We start from the raw sequence: 18,226 nt of genomic DNA, 5'->3' as shown, positions 1-18,226 counted from the left end.
AATAAATATAGATTTAAGAAAGAAAGTGATACGTGTCTCTCGCCCCCCGGGAGTTTTAGTTTTCAACAATAGAATAATAAAAATTTGGTTCAAAATGATTTCGGCGTAAGGTAAACGCACAGTACAGTCATCTTGAAACTTAAGTCATTATCAAGGTGTCATCTATTGCGCATTAGCATGTTGAGCACTAGTACGTTTACGTTACCTATGGAAAGGAAATTTTCAATAAAAAAGATCCTTTTACCTTAATATTTGAATGAAAATAACGTCAAGATATTCTAGTTCATAAGTCCTCAGTTATGAGGTCGATACTATTTTAACAATTTGTTTTGGTTTTCAATTAGTTTTGATACGACTTTGACGGTCGTCTTGGTGATTGGCGCGCATCTCACGCACGACTTTAACTTCATAGGGCCTACCGCAAACCACGTTCGACGTGTTGCCTTTCTGTCGCACTTGTAAATTCGTACGTAAGTGTGACAGGGAGGCAACACGTCGAACGTGGTTCGCGGTAGGCCCTCATTTCCCATGCGCCAATCGCGTGAGATTTTCAAGGTCATATCAAAATATGGTAAAAATTGTAACAAGTTTTTTTTTATATTTAAATCTAAATCGGGCTCAATGACTTCGTAATGATTTCGTCCGTTTCTAGTTGCATACAATTTAGGGCTGAACATCCCGTTTTCTGCGGGTACGGTTTCTGCAAGATCCCGTTTTAATAGTATGAAAAATGTATCCCGCACATAGAGTGCTCGTGTGAACGTTACTATTAGCACGTATACTATGTACTTAAACGGGATACTACAGAAAACCGTACCCGGAAAAAACGGGATGTTCAGTAGGAAAGAGCCCTTACTGCAATCCTTCGTAGTTATATCTTCTCAATTGAAACGTACCCTTAAGGCATTTAGATATGTATGGCGTTCTTCATAAACACGTTACTGTCCTGTATTAGCTATAAATCGTTTGTCTTTATCAGTCATTTTGACTGATGTATTTGTAAGTAAGGGATGAAACATAATTTAACTAAATCAGACCCGTAAAGTTTTATGAATAAGGGGGTGTGACTATGTCCTCCTTTATTCCTGATCACGTCCACACTCGCAGCGACAAAGTAGGTATTAATAGTGTCTTAGATTAAGATTACCAATTACATAATTATCTAATTGTAAAATAACATAATGTTTCATTACCATTACCGGGTGCCATTAAATAGGTAATTGACTATTAATTTAATGTAATTTATATTTTTATTTAATTTAATAACAAATTTTACTTTAAGTTTTATTGTTATGTCTATTTTAATCTTAATATTGTGTGTACTGTGTATCTATGTTAATGTTAATATTGTGTGTACTGTAATGTGTAATTGTCTAATTGTGTATTGTGTGGACCATTGTTGTCTGTAAATAAATAAATGATTATGAAATGATTATGATTACTTTAAATAGCACAAACCACAAAAAGATCGACCAAGTGAAGAAAAATAATAATACGTATAATGGAATTAAAATGCTGTCGATAATATTATAGCAAAATAAAGTACAATTTAAAGTGAAAAATATTATAACGAATGCAAATATTATAGTTAATTGACATAATTCACTATCGTTTATTAATCAAAGCACAAAATACAAACAAACAAAAAGACAACAAGATAAAAGTAAGAACTTAAAATTAAACCTAACAACCTACGTGAACAAACCAATAATATAACAAAATATAAAAAATCTACCCCAAATCTCCTGGCGCCCCAGAATGCTGGTGGCGCCGCCAGACTCAAACTCTGAGTAAGAAATAAGCCCTCTCTATAGTCCCCAAGACACCTTTATATACTAGACGTTCCGACACCATTTTTTTGGTGTCGGACGACCCATAGTTTTTATAGTTACCTAGCGCCGCCAACTCAAACTCATACCTACTCATTCATAATTCATTGTATAGGTAGGTATTTGCATTGCCTACTAACATAGAAATGCCCATCTTGCTTATCTTTTTAATCGGCAAACACATAGGTAAACCACATGCCATTCCACAACAAAGAGATACATATTTAAAAAATAAATACATACGTATTTTGTACCATAGCCCAGTTAACTGACAAATCGTAAACCTTATTACAAAACGCATAAGGTCCACCGATGGACAGTTAAGGTTGTTGCTGTTTGTACAAGCGAAACGACGAACTTTATGTTATTAGTTGCCTAGACGGTCACCTGCGTCTGCGCACTGATAGCACTAACAATGCAAACGTAAACAGAAATTTTGGTCGGGCATCACCAGACCGTTGTCATTCATAAAACCCCGTTATCAATTTGCAGTTCATTGATATTGGGTTGACAAAAATACGTACATACCTTGAATTAGCCTTTAGTACATACATACATACATAATATATTGACTTTAGTAACATTAAATCATAATTCTACTTTTACGAGCATTGAGTACTTAAAAAATTCAAAATGTAGAATATTTGGAATACGTTTTAGTATAATTTTCATAATACAAAAAACTTAATCGAAATTTGAGGACGGATGGCACAAATGGGGTACATTGGATTTTTTTTTACTTTGCACTCCCTTATTGCCTTCTATCTCTTCATCTTGTGAATTCAATGGTTTTCAATTTGTTGGTAAAATTAATATGTTACTTAGCCGCAGTTTGGCATCCACTGTGTTGTAGAATGATGAGAATTATAATTTACACCAAAAGGCCACCGTTGTCACAAACATATGTAGACCCAGTAATGCTCCTAGCCTTATCACTGGCTAGGAACAGAATTAAATCTGCGACCTCTTCAGGTTCCGCTACCTTTTTCAACGCGGTGCGATCTTTCCAATACTCCCAAGCTTTATCAGCGTTTGGTAAACCCGCGTTTTTCATTATATTAGTCTTGGTTGGTCCAGGATTTACAGCATTTACTCTAACACCATGAACAGCGAGATCTAAAGCTACGCAGCGCGTGAAGTGGTCTACACCTGCTTTCGAAATTGAATACGCAAGTATACCTTCAAAAATGCGAAGTGCGGCGTTACTTGAAATATTGACGATGTTACCCCTAGTCTTGATCAGGTAAGGCACAGCAAGGTGCGTCAAATGGACCATAGAGCGGAGATTTGTATCCATAATGAGGTCGTAGCTTTCCATAAGGTTTTCGTCTAATATAGATATAAAACCACCAATCCCAGCATTATTGACCAGTATGTCTAACTGACCAAATCGGTTGATGGTTTCTTTTACTATGGCTTTAACTTCTTCTTCTTTAGTAATATCTGCTCTGATGATTAGAGGTTTGTTGCCATGCTGTTCGCATTGTGTTGCGACTTTTTTTAGGTTTTCTTCGTCTTTATCCACCAGGGCCACCTTGGCGCCTTCTCTGGCCAGTGCTTTGACTGTTGCTGCTCCCATCCCCGAGGCAGCACCAGTCACGATTGCAACTTTCCCGGTGAAATTCATTGTGTTATTAGAGGATTTTCTGATGCTTACTGTTTGTCGCGACACTCAATTTATAATAACGTCTTATCGCATTGTTTTTATTACGATAAGAAATATCTATTGTTGTCTATTAAGGTAGACGCCCGGGTGTTCTTCACCGTTCCAGTACATGCCATCTAAAGTCACTGTCATTAATAGAGGTGACAGCAGGGTGTCATCTATTGGACATTATCATGTTGAGCTCTATAGCCATCTATCTTTGTTGATAGTACGCTGCTAAACTTTAAGTTAACTTTAAGAAAAGTCTGTAGCCATTTTGATAGCCCACACAGTGCAAGTGATATTTATACGTCATAATTTCATAGAAGTTTGAGGTTTATAAGGGCATTTCGCAGGAGGGCCATTTTTACGTGTCCGGGGCAATAAATGATTGAATTTATTGTTCAATAAATCTGAATTAATTTAGGCATGATCTTCAGCCTATATTCTGTCTGGGGCACTATCAAATTATTTATTTATTATTTATATAATACAAGAAAAAAAAATTCAAATATCAAAATGATGTTCGGTGGGAGTGTCCCGCACCCAGATTTTATGAAACAAAAAATTATTACTCAAGATGGGGCATTAGATCGGAGTTATTATGGGTATTCACGCATAGGGTATTAGTTAACTTATCATATTCTTTATATCACAATAATGTGTTTGCTCAACTCATTGAATAAAACCAAATTTACGATGTGTCCCGGGCTAGTGCCTGATTTCGGTGTAATTTGCAAAACATGTCGGTACTCCTTCAAAGTTGTAAACCAGGAACTCAGTGTCTCAAACATAGTATGCTTTAGTTATGCCTTAACCGTTGAATAGAGCAGAGGTACAGTCACAGTATAATAAAGTGATTTTTTAAAGGTTTCACCGTCCTTCGGTGGGTTTGGTTCTATGTTTTTTTGAGATCGGTGGTGCAATTTACTCCGAAAGTTTTAGTGCATTTATCGTTATGCAAGTGATTAAGAAATCCTCGAAAGTACGTAAATCCATCATTATTACATCTCCTCTGTATCACTCATGCTATTTCTGTAATTGCTAAAAAGCGATTAATTTTGACATCGCTGGTGTTGATTTCCTTGGATTCGGTGGATTTTTTGACCACCGATATCAAAAAAGTGATCACTGAATTCAAATCCTGCTTTGTAACCTAGTTTGTTGTACTAATTTATCACACTTAAAAAGTGCAAGATACGTTGTATAAACGTAAAATTGTTTGTAAATAAATTAAGTCATAATAGGTACAAAAGATCACTAGTTTACTATGAGTAGTTTTTTAAACCAGACGTGTGTTGAAACTTGAAGACCCAATGTTTCTTTCTCTGTCTTGATATTCTCTTCAAACCAATGAAGTAAATTATGTTAATTGTCCTCTGTATCACCTGAGGCCCTACACCTCGATACCTTTAAACGTGTCAGGCATGTTAAATGAATGCAGTCAATTAGATCCCACTTCTTTTACAATAACTTGTGTATGTAAGTACTATGCACACCCAAGGGACAGGATGATCAGAACAAGGGATTAAAAATAAAGTGGCCTTCTAATGTCGAGATCGCTTCAAAGGCAATGAGACCTAGACATAGACCCAAATTGAACATAGCAAATGTTTTAACAATCCTCAATGTCTTATGTCTTTATGTCTAAATATAGGAGTTACAAATTAGCTCAAGTGTTTGAGGGTGCTGGAGATCTCCAGCACCCTCAAATAATTAACGGGTAATTAGATCTTCAGGCATTAGTCGACCACTTCAAATAGTTTTAAATTGATGGAGTTCACGCTTTAAAACTCTGTTATTCAAAAATACTTGTTTTCCGTATTGCATCACATTGCTTTATATATTTTTTGAGCATTGATCAAAAGTTTCTTGTTTATCGGGTGTAGGTAACATAAGTTTCTTTTTGATGCGTGTGCGGTCGGATTGTGTTAAACAAACACCTTCTCCTTTATGGCACTAATGTGCGAATTTGTGGTCGACATGTCTGAAACTCGTTCCAGGACCATACATCGCCCATCACCCTATTATATGAGGACAGTCAAATAGTGTGGGATATCTTCTAGAGATGTTGTTTTACAAGCCGTAATTAGATTACTTTAAAATCTTGGGTCTATATCTATTACATTTATGTAAGCTTTCGACATCATTAGCCTTGTTACATCGCTTATAATCAAATAAGAATGAAAAATATGATTAAAATGTAATATGGTTGAGATATAAAATTGAAATGTGATTTTTGTGTATGCATTATTGAATTCGGTGACGCCAATTGATTTCAGTGCCTGCACATGATTTCGGTGTTTTTTAAATCTCAAATATCTTAAAAACTATAAGGTTCTAATGGAGGCCTCCACTACCAATATTTTTTATATTAAGGCTAGATTTTAGGAAATAAAGTCGCATATCAAATAAGTTTAAAAAAAAATTTGGCACCGAAGTCAGGCACCGAAGGTCATCTCTGAGAAACGCCCATAATAACACTTGGACTGCGTGGGCTATCAAAATCACTGCAGACTTATCTTTGTCTAACTCTACAGTGTGTAAGTCTAATACGGGCGAATCTCTTAACGGTGGTTAGTATAGGACAAAGTAAAGGTAATTAGATAACATTTACAGTGGAAACTGGATTAGTGGAACCTGGGTTAGTGGAAAACCTCTTCAAGTGGACCCAAGTTCTCGGTTCCAGTCCCTTGGCAACGAATTACCTCTATAAGTGGAATTTTGGAACCTCTATAAGCGGAATCCATTTTTTCGAAAATTTCTTATTTTTACCTCTGTAACTGGAAGCAGCCGTCTCCGAAACCTCTATGAGTGGAATAGCTCGGCGTTATAAAATTTGTATTTTTAATAAACCGTCACAAGGAGGGTAATTTGTTTCGTTAACATTATGGTTCGTGTTTTAACTACGTATTTTGTATGAGATCACACATCGTTCAGTTTTTTTTGCATTAAAGTACAATCGGTACATTGATTTATTTAACCATACTGGTTTCTCTTGCATAAATAAATATTAGGAGTGATTTTGTTTTTGTAATTTTGAAAATTGTATACGAGTAGGTACTGTGGATTATTTACAGTATTGCTTTTTTTAAAGTCAGGATTACATACCTATTTTTGTTAATACATACATATCTACATACATATTTAATAAAAGATGATTATTTAAGTCTTGATCATACCATACGCGACCTCTATAAGCGACATTACTAGCATCCACAACCTCTGTTAGCGAGAGCCTCTGTAAGTGAGAAAATGTTTTATTTGAACCTGGTTTAGTGGAAAACTGGATAAATGGAAAACCTGGATAAGCGGAACTAAACAGCCGGTCCCTTGCGATTCCATTTATCCAGTTTCCACTGTACTTAAAATTGCAACAATAATTTTGTTCATACAAAATAATTCAGCCCGCAATGTAATGCAAACACACTCACGTTAAACGCTCGTTGACAGTTACTTTCAAAAACTCCTATTGCGTATGTAATGTCATTAACTGTCATGAGTGGGTAAATAATAAATAAGTATGATGTTTTTTATCTGACGAAATGACTACCTAGTTTAAAATGAAATTACATCAAAAAATCTTATTAAAGCAATCATTTATTTTAATAACGACCCATTGAAATTACACCTGAAATGTACTGAAGTTGCTGAAATACTTCTAAAGAAAACCAACTAAAAAAGAAAACTAAAAAACACAATTTACAACAATACAAATTCTGAGAAACCTGAGTTTAGTTTTGCCGGTTTCGCCGCAAATACCTATTCTCGATGTGCCTTCCTTGTATTTCAGAACAGGTTTCGCAACGACGTTTGATTGACTCCATAAAATAACAACTCGTATTAAATCGTCTTCCTGCATCCCTTGTCCTACTTTCAGGATTAAGTGCAAAATGGCGAAGGATTCGGTCTTGCAATGGAACTGGAAGCTCATCGTGCATACCTGCTCCCTCCACCCTTCCAGTTACGGGCAATCCTTCGCGAGCTCGCTGTATCGCGTTTACAATTACTCGAGCGTTTTTTGGTACAACCCGATGAGGGAATCGCTCTCTGTACACAGCTAGCGCTCGATGACAATTTTGTAGTGTTTCACCGTAAATTAAAATCATGTCCATTAATTCAGGAGCAGTAAAAGTTGTTAAACGAGGCATTTTTATAACATACGATTACTTTTGAATCGAAAGACTGACATTGTCAAATCAGAGTTGAAATAAAATAAGAAACTTGCAATTCCACCAAAGAGTTTGCCACGTTTTCACACAATGTACCAAGTTTTGTGGTGTTTAGACGGTTTAGTTAATTCTCGAAATAATTTTGGTAATAACTATACAACTATTAGGCGGGCCGTATGCTTATTTTCCGCCATCCTGGTATAAAAAATCAGGCAAATTAAATACGAAATGAATACACAATAATCACTTATGAGATACTGTTTTTAATTTAATTTTCAAAAAAGGTGTGATATCAAAGGTGCTTGTCTATTGCTCAGATTAGTAATAATCACGTCAAGTGCTGTTATCGTGACTGATTAAAATGAAGTCAGTTTCTTGTTGATAAACATGATAAATAAATAAGATTTAATATCTTTTAACACGCCTAGTAATAGTACTTTAATCTACCAAAATAACTACAAAACATTAAACGCACTGTAATGCTAACATGTATTGTGAATGTTCCTCCAGATAGGTAAGTTTGTAAATGCTATTGTTGTATTGCTAATGAACATTTGATATTTCGGTACCGCAACCATGTTTACAGTACATTGCTGCTGAGAAATTTTTAAAAAATTAATTATGGGCTCGTAATGAACTGCAACTTAAAAAAACCTTTTACTTCATGATTACACTAATGAATACTATGTCCGATTTAATTTATCGCCCGTATTAGACTTACACACTGTATATCTATTATAAAAGGAGGACTATTGGTTAGTACTTTGGCTAAATGAGTTGTTATTTTTAGTATCTGGTGAGGTTGGATTGGGTAAGGGAAATAATGAGGCAAGAGAAACCCTTGTACGGAATCATCATAACGTCGTTGAGAATGCCAAATCCGGTATGTGCGCGATTTTAATCAAATTAATTAATACCTTATGTATTTTGTTGCTAGGTAACTATTTGTCAATCAAAAATCGTGCACATAACGGATTTGGCATTCTCAACGACGATAATTGTTTCTGTTATAAAAACTCACATGCGCTTTTATAAAAATGTACCTGTAAAACTTTTATATTACCATCAAGATTTTACTTCTTTTACCCCAGATATTCGTAGAGTAATTGACAGGAGGGTAATGATGCTGTTATACCGGGTGTGGCCTGTATCATGAGCAAAAAATTAAACTGTAGGCTGTACTCCTCATACTGACCAACATTTGTTCAGCGACTTTTAAAAATAACTTGTGGTTTGATTTTTAATACACTTTAAAGCTTATTCTAAGACGCAATGTATTGCGAATTTTGTTATGTTTAAGGCGTGACAAGCAACGTCAATCACAATGATATGGCGAGGCGATGGCGTCCATTGAATATAATATTTATTTTGTATGAAAAATAGGGAGTCTAAATACTTCATAATTTTTAAAAGTTGTTGAACAAAAGTGTCACCGTTTGAGGAGTACAATCTATGTTTTAATTATTTGCTCGTGTTACAGGCCACACCCGGTATATGACTTAAGTATACATTTTATTTAAAAAATGATGTGAGATTTTGCTAACAACCATTAAAAGTTTTCGAGATATTTGGTATCAGTTATTGAAGCTATGCTTCCCGAAAATAGCAATGCGCCAAAGAGAATTTTCAAAAATTGCTAGAGTCTGGCTACTAAAATATTACACACATTTTTGGCGGGAAATTCAAAAAATCTTGGGCTGGTCACACTTAGTGTAGTACGAATTATAGTTTTGATACTAGAGAATATTTTTGATTTTCTGTGCACACGTAAGGTACCTAAGGAAATAAGTCAAATATACGTTGACGTGCACTCAAAGTCAGCTCACATAATTTCTACCACTATTTAAAGTAGAGTCAACGACAAACACATAAGTTTACGTTCCAATGTTTTGATTTTATTGATATTTTCTAGAACTTCTAGTTTATACGTTTTTTTTACACACTTATCCTGTTTATGAAATTCAGGTATTAATAAATTGACGTACTTAATCAACATTATAGGGAAATGTTAGAACTAGTACTTAAAGTATCAAAATATTAATAGAGCACCAACCTACTAAATTGTTTACGACTTGTAAACATTGCAGTTTTTCGTTATAAAACGCTTCACGTCGACTTCGCACATTGTCGTAATTATTTACGAGCTTAAATAATAGTTTCCGGTCCACACTCGGTATATTCATTATTAATATTATTTAAGTATTATTTAAAATAAACGCCTTATAAACCGCGAACAATTTGAATGAATGACATAAATTGACAACAGACTTATAACTTTTTTTAAAAGCATAGACAATTGGTGATACAACAAGGAAAGGAAAAATATATCTGTCAACAAAATTTGGCTAGCCAGACTCTAAGTTACCATGAAATTTTTCGGTATTTTTTCTACACGTCTATTACAAAACCTTCTTATAGATACTTTCGATTTCTATGACACTTAAAGTAGACGCCAATGAATGACGTAATTGTTTAATATAATAATAATATTAATAAACAGTCGTCAACATTTACGAGTCAACACCCTAATCTGAACGGGAACTTTCTAAGTGGAAACTTGCATGAGAATTTTCTCATATAAGTTTCCAGAAATTTCTTATATTTTGAGATTGTTCTGGAATTTGCACATTGCTACCCGAAATCATGATATTTTTTTTAGTATGCTCTTGAGATGCACTGGTAACAACTAGTTTAGGTAAAAAGCTTAAAATCCTTTCTTGGACTCTGCTAAGTACAAAACATCTATAAAAGTTTATTCTTAAATGAAACGCTGGTCACATCTGCTCATAATATTGATATTGACGTATTTCGTATGGCAATACTTTGAAAGCGTTTTCTGTTCTTCCATATTTTATTAGAAAACATAAAAATATTATTACGATTGCTTTTCGTGTTTTTATTTCACATTCATCTCGTCCTTGCCATAACAAAACAAAGGGTTACATATTGGAATGCATCAACTTTTTTTTAATTTAGTTATTGTCTTTGGTTATCGCGGTAGTTACTCATGAAATAAAACTATGGAAACGGATTATACCGCGTATATAATGAATTTAAAATCCTGAAGGTATTCAATAAGCGACTGCTGGCAACAGAGCGCAAACTTGCGCGCTCACCAGTGCTGCAGCAAGCCTACAATGACTCCATGTTGGAGTTTGAGAAACTAGACCTCATGGAATATAGGTACTACTGGTCGCGAGCCGAGCAAATATAATACCGCACCACAGCATGGCCAAGCAGCACATCTACTCCCTTGCGCGTAGTTTTTGATGCTTGTGCGAAAAAGTCTACAAATGTATCTAAATATCTGGTAGTGTAGGTTGTGTTCAGTTCACACCTTCGAGCAACACCGGGAAGAGAGTCAGTATTCGCATTATTTCCCCTCTGCCGAAGCACATGCTCAACTGGGCATGCACACAACTTTACTAGCGTGGTGCGTGTTGTGACTCATCCGTACACAAAAAGAGATAGAGGTGTGCACAATTTGTTTTTAACGTGTGTAATTTTCTATGTATTTATGTCATCATTACAGATTCGATTATGTATGTAGTGAGTGAGAAGTGCGACTGTGTACACGTTTCACCCCGCTAAAAACTGGCAAAATGATTTTGTACGGTAGGACATAGCTTGGGCTCCTTCCTTCCGACGTGTCGGAAACCGGTGTTGCTCGTAGGTTCACACATTATAAAGAACTATTTTGGTCAACTATGTGTTATATTATTCAATGTGCATTTATTTCTAAATATAACATTGTTATAATCTCCGGGGCCAGTGTGCAGTGTAGACGTCCTTCAATGCAACAATTTTTAACAGATCTATAGATAAGATTTTACGATACGAAATATTAATAGGATATATTTTATCGTATATTGTTTATACGAAGTACCGCTCCTTGTACGAAGGGAGCTCATGCAGGGTGATACATGAAATGGAAATGGGAACGCCTATAAGTGTAACTGCCGGTGTGAAGCAAGGATGCCTCCTGTCACCGCTGTTATTCATAATTCTTCTCGACGACGTGATGAGGAAAGTGATCGAAACACCAAGAGGCATTAACTGGGGTACTAAGGAACTGGATGATCTTGATTACGCCGATGACATCGTGCTGATTTCGCCATCGTTAGCCCATCTTAAAGCGAAACTTGAGAGCCTTCAAGAGGAAGCTGAAGCCATGGGCCTGCGAATCAACCGACGGAAGACTGTCAACATGCGAGTAAAATCAGATTGTACGGATCCTCTATTGCTCAAAAACTATCGCCTTGAATCAGTCTCCAAGTTTGTATATCTCGGCAGTACACTAACATGTCGGGAAGGTGCAGACGAAGACGTCGAGAGCAGAATCAAGAAGGCAAAAGCTGCATTTGCTCAACTCAAGCCTGTCTGGGACTCAAACTTTCTCACTCGCCGCGTAAAAATTTCCCTCTTCGAATGCATCGTCAAGTCCGTGCTGCTCTTCGGCTGTGAGACGTGGAGAGTGACAAAAGGGCTGACACACAAGCTACAAGTGTTTGTCAATAAGTCCTTCCGGTCGATCCTCCGCATATTCTGGCCGAAGACTATAAGAAATGAGGATTTGTGGAGTATGTGCCGACAACCTCCGATCGTCCAAGAAGTGGAGATGGATCGGTCATACCCTGCGAAGAGGAGATACGAACAACGCCAGTATCGCGTTCGAGTGGCGGCCTCAGGGCGGGAAGCGAGCCCGCAAACGCCCTGTACACACCTGGAGGCGCAGCGTAGAGAACGAGCTGACAGCCGTAGGACTGAGCTGGAACGAGCAGGAAGGCGTGGAAGGATCTTGTGGAGGCCCTATGCACCTCCGGGGTGCCCTAGGACAGACAACAACAACATATTGTTTATGTCAGTAGGTAACTTAAGAAGCATAAGGTAAGATCTGTACTGACATTGAATAAGGTCCATTTCTATGCAGCAATTATTTTGATGATATTTGACGCATATTGTTTTTGTATCGTGATTCATACCGACGAGGCTCGTCTCCAAGAGTTGTGTAGAACTCGGGGTATTTTTTGCAACCTTACACGATTCCAGTAAGTATAAACCCGGTAAATTTAGGATTTTTAGACTTTGAAAGTGGGGCTTACAACTGCCGTTTGCCGTCACGCATTTTATTTTTAAACATTAAAATTCAACGTAAATTATTTTTCGCAAACGTTAGATGTTCGATTTTTGCGTAGGTTTAAGTAACCGTTTCGAATTTTTTGTAGGCGTAGGAAAAGGTCACAAAAACAAGCTTCCCTTCATTCTCCATATTTTTTACAAACGTAAGTTTTGAACACTACCCACGCTTTTACACAAAATAGCATTTTATAAACATGCCTCGCGCCCAAACAATGTAAAATATTTACATAATTTTACCTAGCCTGAAAACTAGCAAATAACAGGTGCGTTTCGTGAATGACTCCCACGTATAAAAAACCTCTTAACATTAATTTATCTGACTGCAGGCTATTGGCTTAGCCGATAACACAGAACAACATTTGTGACATTAATTTATTTGTAAATGGCAAAAACGGATCTATATCTGAATCCCTAAAATCTTTTCTCCTATCTTTGCATTCCCTAATATTGTTTGTCATAATGATCAGATGTCCTAACGCGCGTATTCCCTAATTTTGGTTTCCCTATTATCGAATGGGCGATTTTTTTTTGTCCTAATATCTTTTTCCCTGATGACACTTTCCATATTGAGTATTTAGTATTTGTGGCAGCAGTTCGTTTTTGCGAGTGTCACGGTTCTAACCTAACCTAACCCACTTTTGTGGCAACAGTTCGTTACCATTCATTATGGAAAGTAATTGTTATGATAATTGATCAATAGGAAAAGTAACTGTTATGACGATTGATCATTAGGGAAATAGCCATTAGGTCAAAACAGTTAGAACATGTTATTTTATGCCAAACATTGTTAGGGATTTCGAAGAATATGGTAAAAAACATTAGGGATCTTGATAGTTATGGTACAAATGCTTAGGGCAAATGAGTCTTAGGCTAACCATTACATTATGGAAAATAATTGTTATGACAATTGATCGTTAGGGCATGTGCCCATTAGGACAAACCAGTTAGGGCAAGTGACTTTAGGACAAACGTTGTTAGGGATTCAGAATGACACCCGGCAAAAACTTCATTGAGAAATGCGTTGGAGGAATAGGCGAATTTTGGGAGAGACCATTTATTTATTTATAAAGCCTTACTAGAGAGTACCATTTTGTACCATTTGGAGTTGAAACTCTAGGTCCATGGGGTCCCAGCGCGCATAAGTTGTTCGCAGAAATCGCGAAGCGTCTGGTTGACGTAACTGGTGATCGAAGAGCGGCTACCTCGCAACACGTATCAGCATTGCGATACAGCGAGGAAATGCCGCCATCATCCTTGGTACAATGCCTCAATGGCCTATTTTAAATTTAAGCTAGTTTAAATTTCTTTTAGTAATACCACTGTATAATATCTTGTTTGTAAATAAATGATTTTTATTTCTTTACGGTCGAAGTGGCGTAGTTGTTAAAAATTGTTTTTCTAAAGGGACCCACAGATTACCAGTTCGCCGGATGATATCAGCCTGTCAGTTGTTCGTAACTGTCACCTTTGATATCGTCCGAACTGTTAATCTGTGGGTTATGTGCAACGCCTACTAACCCGTAACGATTATTACCTACCTTCTTAGTTTGTTAATAAAAAACATTAATTCATAATGTATATTCAGATAGATCGCTTATTCAAATATTTCATTATTCACTACTCACATGATAACCAGTTATCCCTACAATACTAATCCCTTCGAAATAATATCGTAAATACGAAATGCGGAACTGTAATAGCGAACGTCACTCTGTTTCTTTTTATTAAAAATAAAATAATGTTTCCTCTAAGTAAACTGAGCTAACTTACGGTTTTATAGTACATTACGATGCAAGTGCGAAAAGTAGGATATTTGCAACGAGTAGCGATAAATTGAAACCGACCGAAGGAAGTATTTTAAATCGACACGAGTTGCGAATTACCTTTTCGCACGTGTATTGTACAACGTTTTACAGTACATATGGCCCTTTAAATTTTAGTCATAGGCACGTATTGTCCTTAATCCCGCCCTAGGGCGGTAAAGTAGCACCATACACTGAAAAGGTACTTTCCCTCCAGGGCCCATCATTTTTTTCCACCCTGTATTAGGCTAATTCCACTACATCAAGCCAACCATGTCTGTTCAAATTAAACAGATTAAGTTACGGTTAACAGTACGTAAACGTCAAACATGGCCGATTAATGTACTCCGTGATTTATGATGTGGTTAGTGGCTAGGCAATGTGTTAATTTAGCTGATTGTACTGCGGATTTATACTCGACTAGCTTTTGCCCGCGACTTCGTCTGCGTGGAATGATGATGATTGATAAAAACTATCTTATGTCCTTTGCTGGCCCTCAAACTATCTCCACCAGTCATTCGACTTCAGATTTCAGAAAAGATATTAATTTGTTTTTATTTCAAGTAGAAACACCACTATATATACAGTTGACGATATATATGTACTTAAAATATACCTATAAAACATCCATGACAAATATCTGTGCTCATCACACAAATGAATGCCCTGAGCAGGATTCGAACCCGGGACCATCGGCTTCATATGCAGGGTCACTACCCACAAGGCCAGACAGGCCATCCTCAGATAAAATAAGATATTCCAATTATAATGGTTAATTATTACTTATTAATCTAATTATTCATGACGGGTCCATTATCAACACCATTTTTATAATCTTAGATAAGATAAGATAAGATAAAAGATATTTATTCGTGAGGATTACAAAATATGTACGAACATGTACAGTCAACAACATCAAGAAAAGAAGAAATAATTAAGTATGCATGACGATATGGACCCAACTCGGCCTAATGCTAGCCATAAAACTAGCGCTGGGGCCCGTTTCTCAAAAGCTTCTAACTTGTAAATACAAGCGGATGTCACTAATTTGACAGCTTTTGTTAGAAAAGGACTTACACTTGTATTAAAAGTTACAAGCTTTTGAGAAACGGGCCCCTGATCTTCCGTAGGGCCCAATCGGTGATGCCACGACAGATAACACATAAAGATACATATTAAAATGTAACAGAAATACACAAAAGTAATGTCTATGAAAACAGACAAAGCAAAAAAATACATAATACAAGAAAAATCATTAATTCATAAATTCAACATCTTCTTGAATATATACTTAGAAAATTGAATGTCAATTTGTTTGCTTCATTTACTTTGAAGCGTTCATCTTATCAAATTACTTACGCCGAATGATCATTCAATAGATTTGATTGCAATGCAATTATTGCCGTAACAAAATACGAAATTGGCAATTCAAACGACAGATAAGAGCCCATCCATGGTATAATAATATACTCCGCCTGGTACTCCATTCCCGTCTTTTCTAGGTCACCTAACTGACACGGGCCTACGTCATCATGCGACAGCGCTACATGATAATATGCGATAGCGCTATATATAGCGGCCATGTTGTTGTGACGTAGGCCCGTGTCACTCTGGGAATGGAAGACCATGTTTTATTAGACTATGAGCCCATCAACGTGCACACTAGCGCCAGTCAAAAATAATCGTGATTATTTAAATTTAACGAAAGATATTTAAAAAAGGAGGCAGCTACGTTCTGTATTTTGTATTTAAGTACCTTTTGAATACATCAAAATAGTTTTTATGTTGCTGGATTCGTCGATCTATGAACTCAAAACAAAAAGGGCAGTTTTTCTTTGGACGCATTTTTAGGGTTCCGTAGCCAAATGGCAAAAAACGGAACCCTTGTGGATTCGTCATGTCTGTCTGTCTGTCCGTGTATGTCACAGCCACTTTTTTCCGAAACTATAAGAACTATACTGTTGAAACTTGGTAAGTAGATGTATTCTGTGAACCGCATTAAGATTTTCACACAAAAATAGAAAAAAAAAACAATAAATTTTGGGGGTTCCCCATACTTAGAACTGAAACTCGAAATTTTTTTTTCCATCAAATCCATACGTGTGGGGTATCTATAGATAAGTCTTCAAAAATGATATTGAGGTATCTAATATCATTTTTTTTTAAACTGAATAGTTTGCGCGAGAGACACTTCCAAAGTGGTAAAATGTGTAACTTCTTAAATTAAGAGAATTATAAAACTAAAAAATAAGTACCTATATGATGTACATTACCATGCAAACTTCCACCGAAAATTAGGTTGAACGAGATCTAGTAAGTAGTTTGTTTTTAATACGTCATAAATCGTAAACCGCAATTTTATTATGTTACTTGCTGCTACGGAACCCTTCATGGGCGAGTCATACTCGCACTTGGCCGCTTTTTTAAATATCATTCGTTAAATTTAAATAAACACGATTATTTACACTGACAGATCGGTATCATATTGGTCAAATCGGTGTTGCATCTTATAAGCATTGTTTAATAAACGGCAAGGACATTAACTCTCTTTATTAATCACTTGTCTCTAAATCAAACTATAGTAATGAGTACAATTTATTGGAATAATTGATAAATATTCAATAAATAGTTGATTGGTTTTCGAAACGGTTGAACTAGCGTTAAACTATGTTATTTATGTATTATTGCAATTCGTTAACAGATTTTGATTACAAGCTAATATTTTTCTCTTCTCGGGGTTCCATAACTCTGTCGACAAAAACGGAACCCTTAAAAGATCACTTTATTGTCTGTCTGTCAAGCAAGAACCTTTTTCCCAGGAACTAGTGTTGAGTCCCGGACACTACGGGACACATTTGTCCGGTACAGTCAACAGGTTAACACTCACAAAACGAAGTCAAGCCTTAACAATGCGATTATTTTTTCCGTTTGAGTTAATTTTGCACGTTCCTTCAAAATATTCTATTTTAGTTTCATATTTTCTAGATACTGTTTGAAGTAATATCGATTTTAACTTTATTCGCTCAAGATTGGGAAATGTTAAAATACTAGCAATCCGGCTTCGCACGGGTTACACAAAACATTAACAAATTATACACCTAAACCTTCCTCAAGAATCACTCTATTGATAGGTGTAAACTGCATGAAAATCTGTTCAGTAGTTTTAACATCCATACCTACACACAAACAGACAGGCGGGGGACTTTGTTTTATAAAGTGTACTTAGTGATGCCCCAATTTCACATCGGTGACAGCTGCGACAATTGTAAAATCACTGTTGCAGACGTCACGTCTCATCGGGCGGGCCGTATTCCTGTTTGCCACCATCATTGTATTATTAAAAAAAACTTTATTATATCGGAAAAAAAACAGATATTTCTCTTGCGAAGTTTCTGACAATTGTCAAGATTTAGAAGAATTGTAGGTAATTCTTCAGGCAATGAGTTATATGTCGGAATTTCGTGACAATTGTCGTGTTTCTTGTTACAATTGTCATAAACTTAGCAAGAGAAATATCTGTTTTTTTCCGATATAATAAAGTTTTTTTTAATAATACAATGATGGTGGCAAACATGAATACGGCCCGCCCGATGGGAAGCGGTAACCGTAGCCCATAGATGCCTGTGACGTCAGCAACAG

At 36.2% G+C, this 18,226-nt stretch overlaps 1 protein-coding gene and 1 long non-coding RNA gene across 2 annotated transcripts in view; one reads left to right on the top strand and one right to left on the bottom strand.

The window, feature by feature from the left end:
- The window catches only part of LOC134793036 (uncharacterized), an 814,647-nt gene extending 797,712 nt beyond the window's left edge, over nucleotides 1-16,935 (top strand). Inside the window, exon 3 of the long non-coding RNA XR_010144492.1 lies at nucleotides 16,886-16,935. This is a non-coding gene — a long non-coding RNA (uncharacterized LOC134793036). The remainder of the gene's footprint in view (nucleotides 1-16,885) is intronic.
- On the bottom strand, nucleotides 2,692-3,466 carry LOC134793282 (3-oxoacyl-[acyl-carrier-protein] reductase FabG-like). Its single transcript, XM_063764847.1, has one exon. The coding sequence runs from the start codon at nucleotides 3,454-3,456 to the stop codon at nucleotides 2,701-2,703; it is 756 nt and encodes a 251-aa protein (XP_063620917.1). The 5' UTR covers nucleotides 3,457-3,466; the 3' UTR covers nucleotides 2,692-2,700.
- Nucleotides 16,936-18,226: the final 1,291 nt, after the last annotated feature.

The sequence above is a fragment of the Cydia splendana genome, chromosome 8, assembly GCF_910591565.1.
Source record: "Cydia splendana chromosome 8, ilCydSple1.2, whole genome shotgun sequence".
Lineage (NCBI taxonomy): Eukaryota > Metazoa > Arthropoda > Insecta > Lepidoptera > Tortricidae > Cydia > Cydia splendana.
This window is presented reverse-complemented; position numbering and strand designations above follow the sequence as displayed.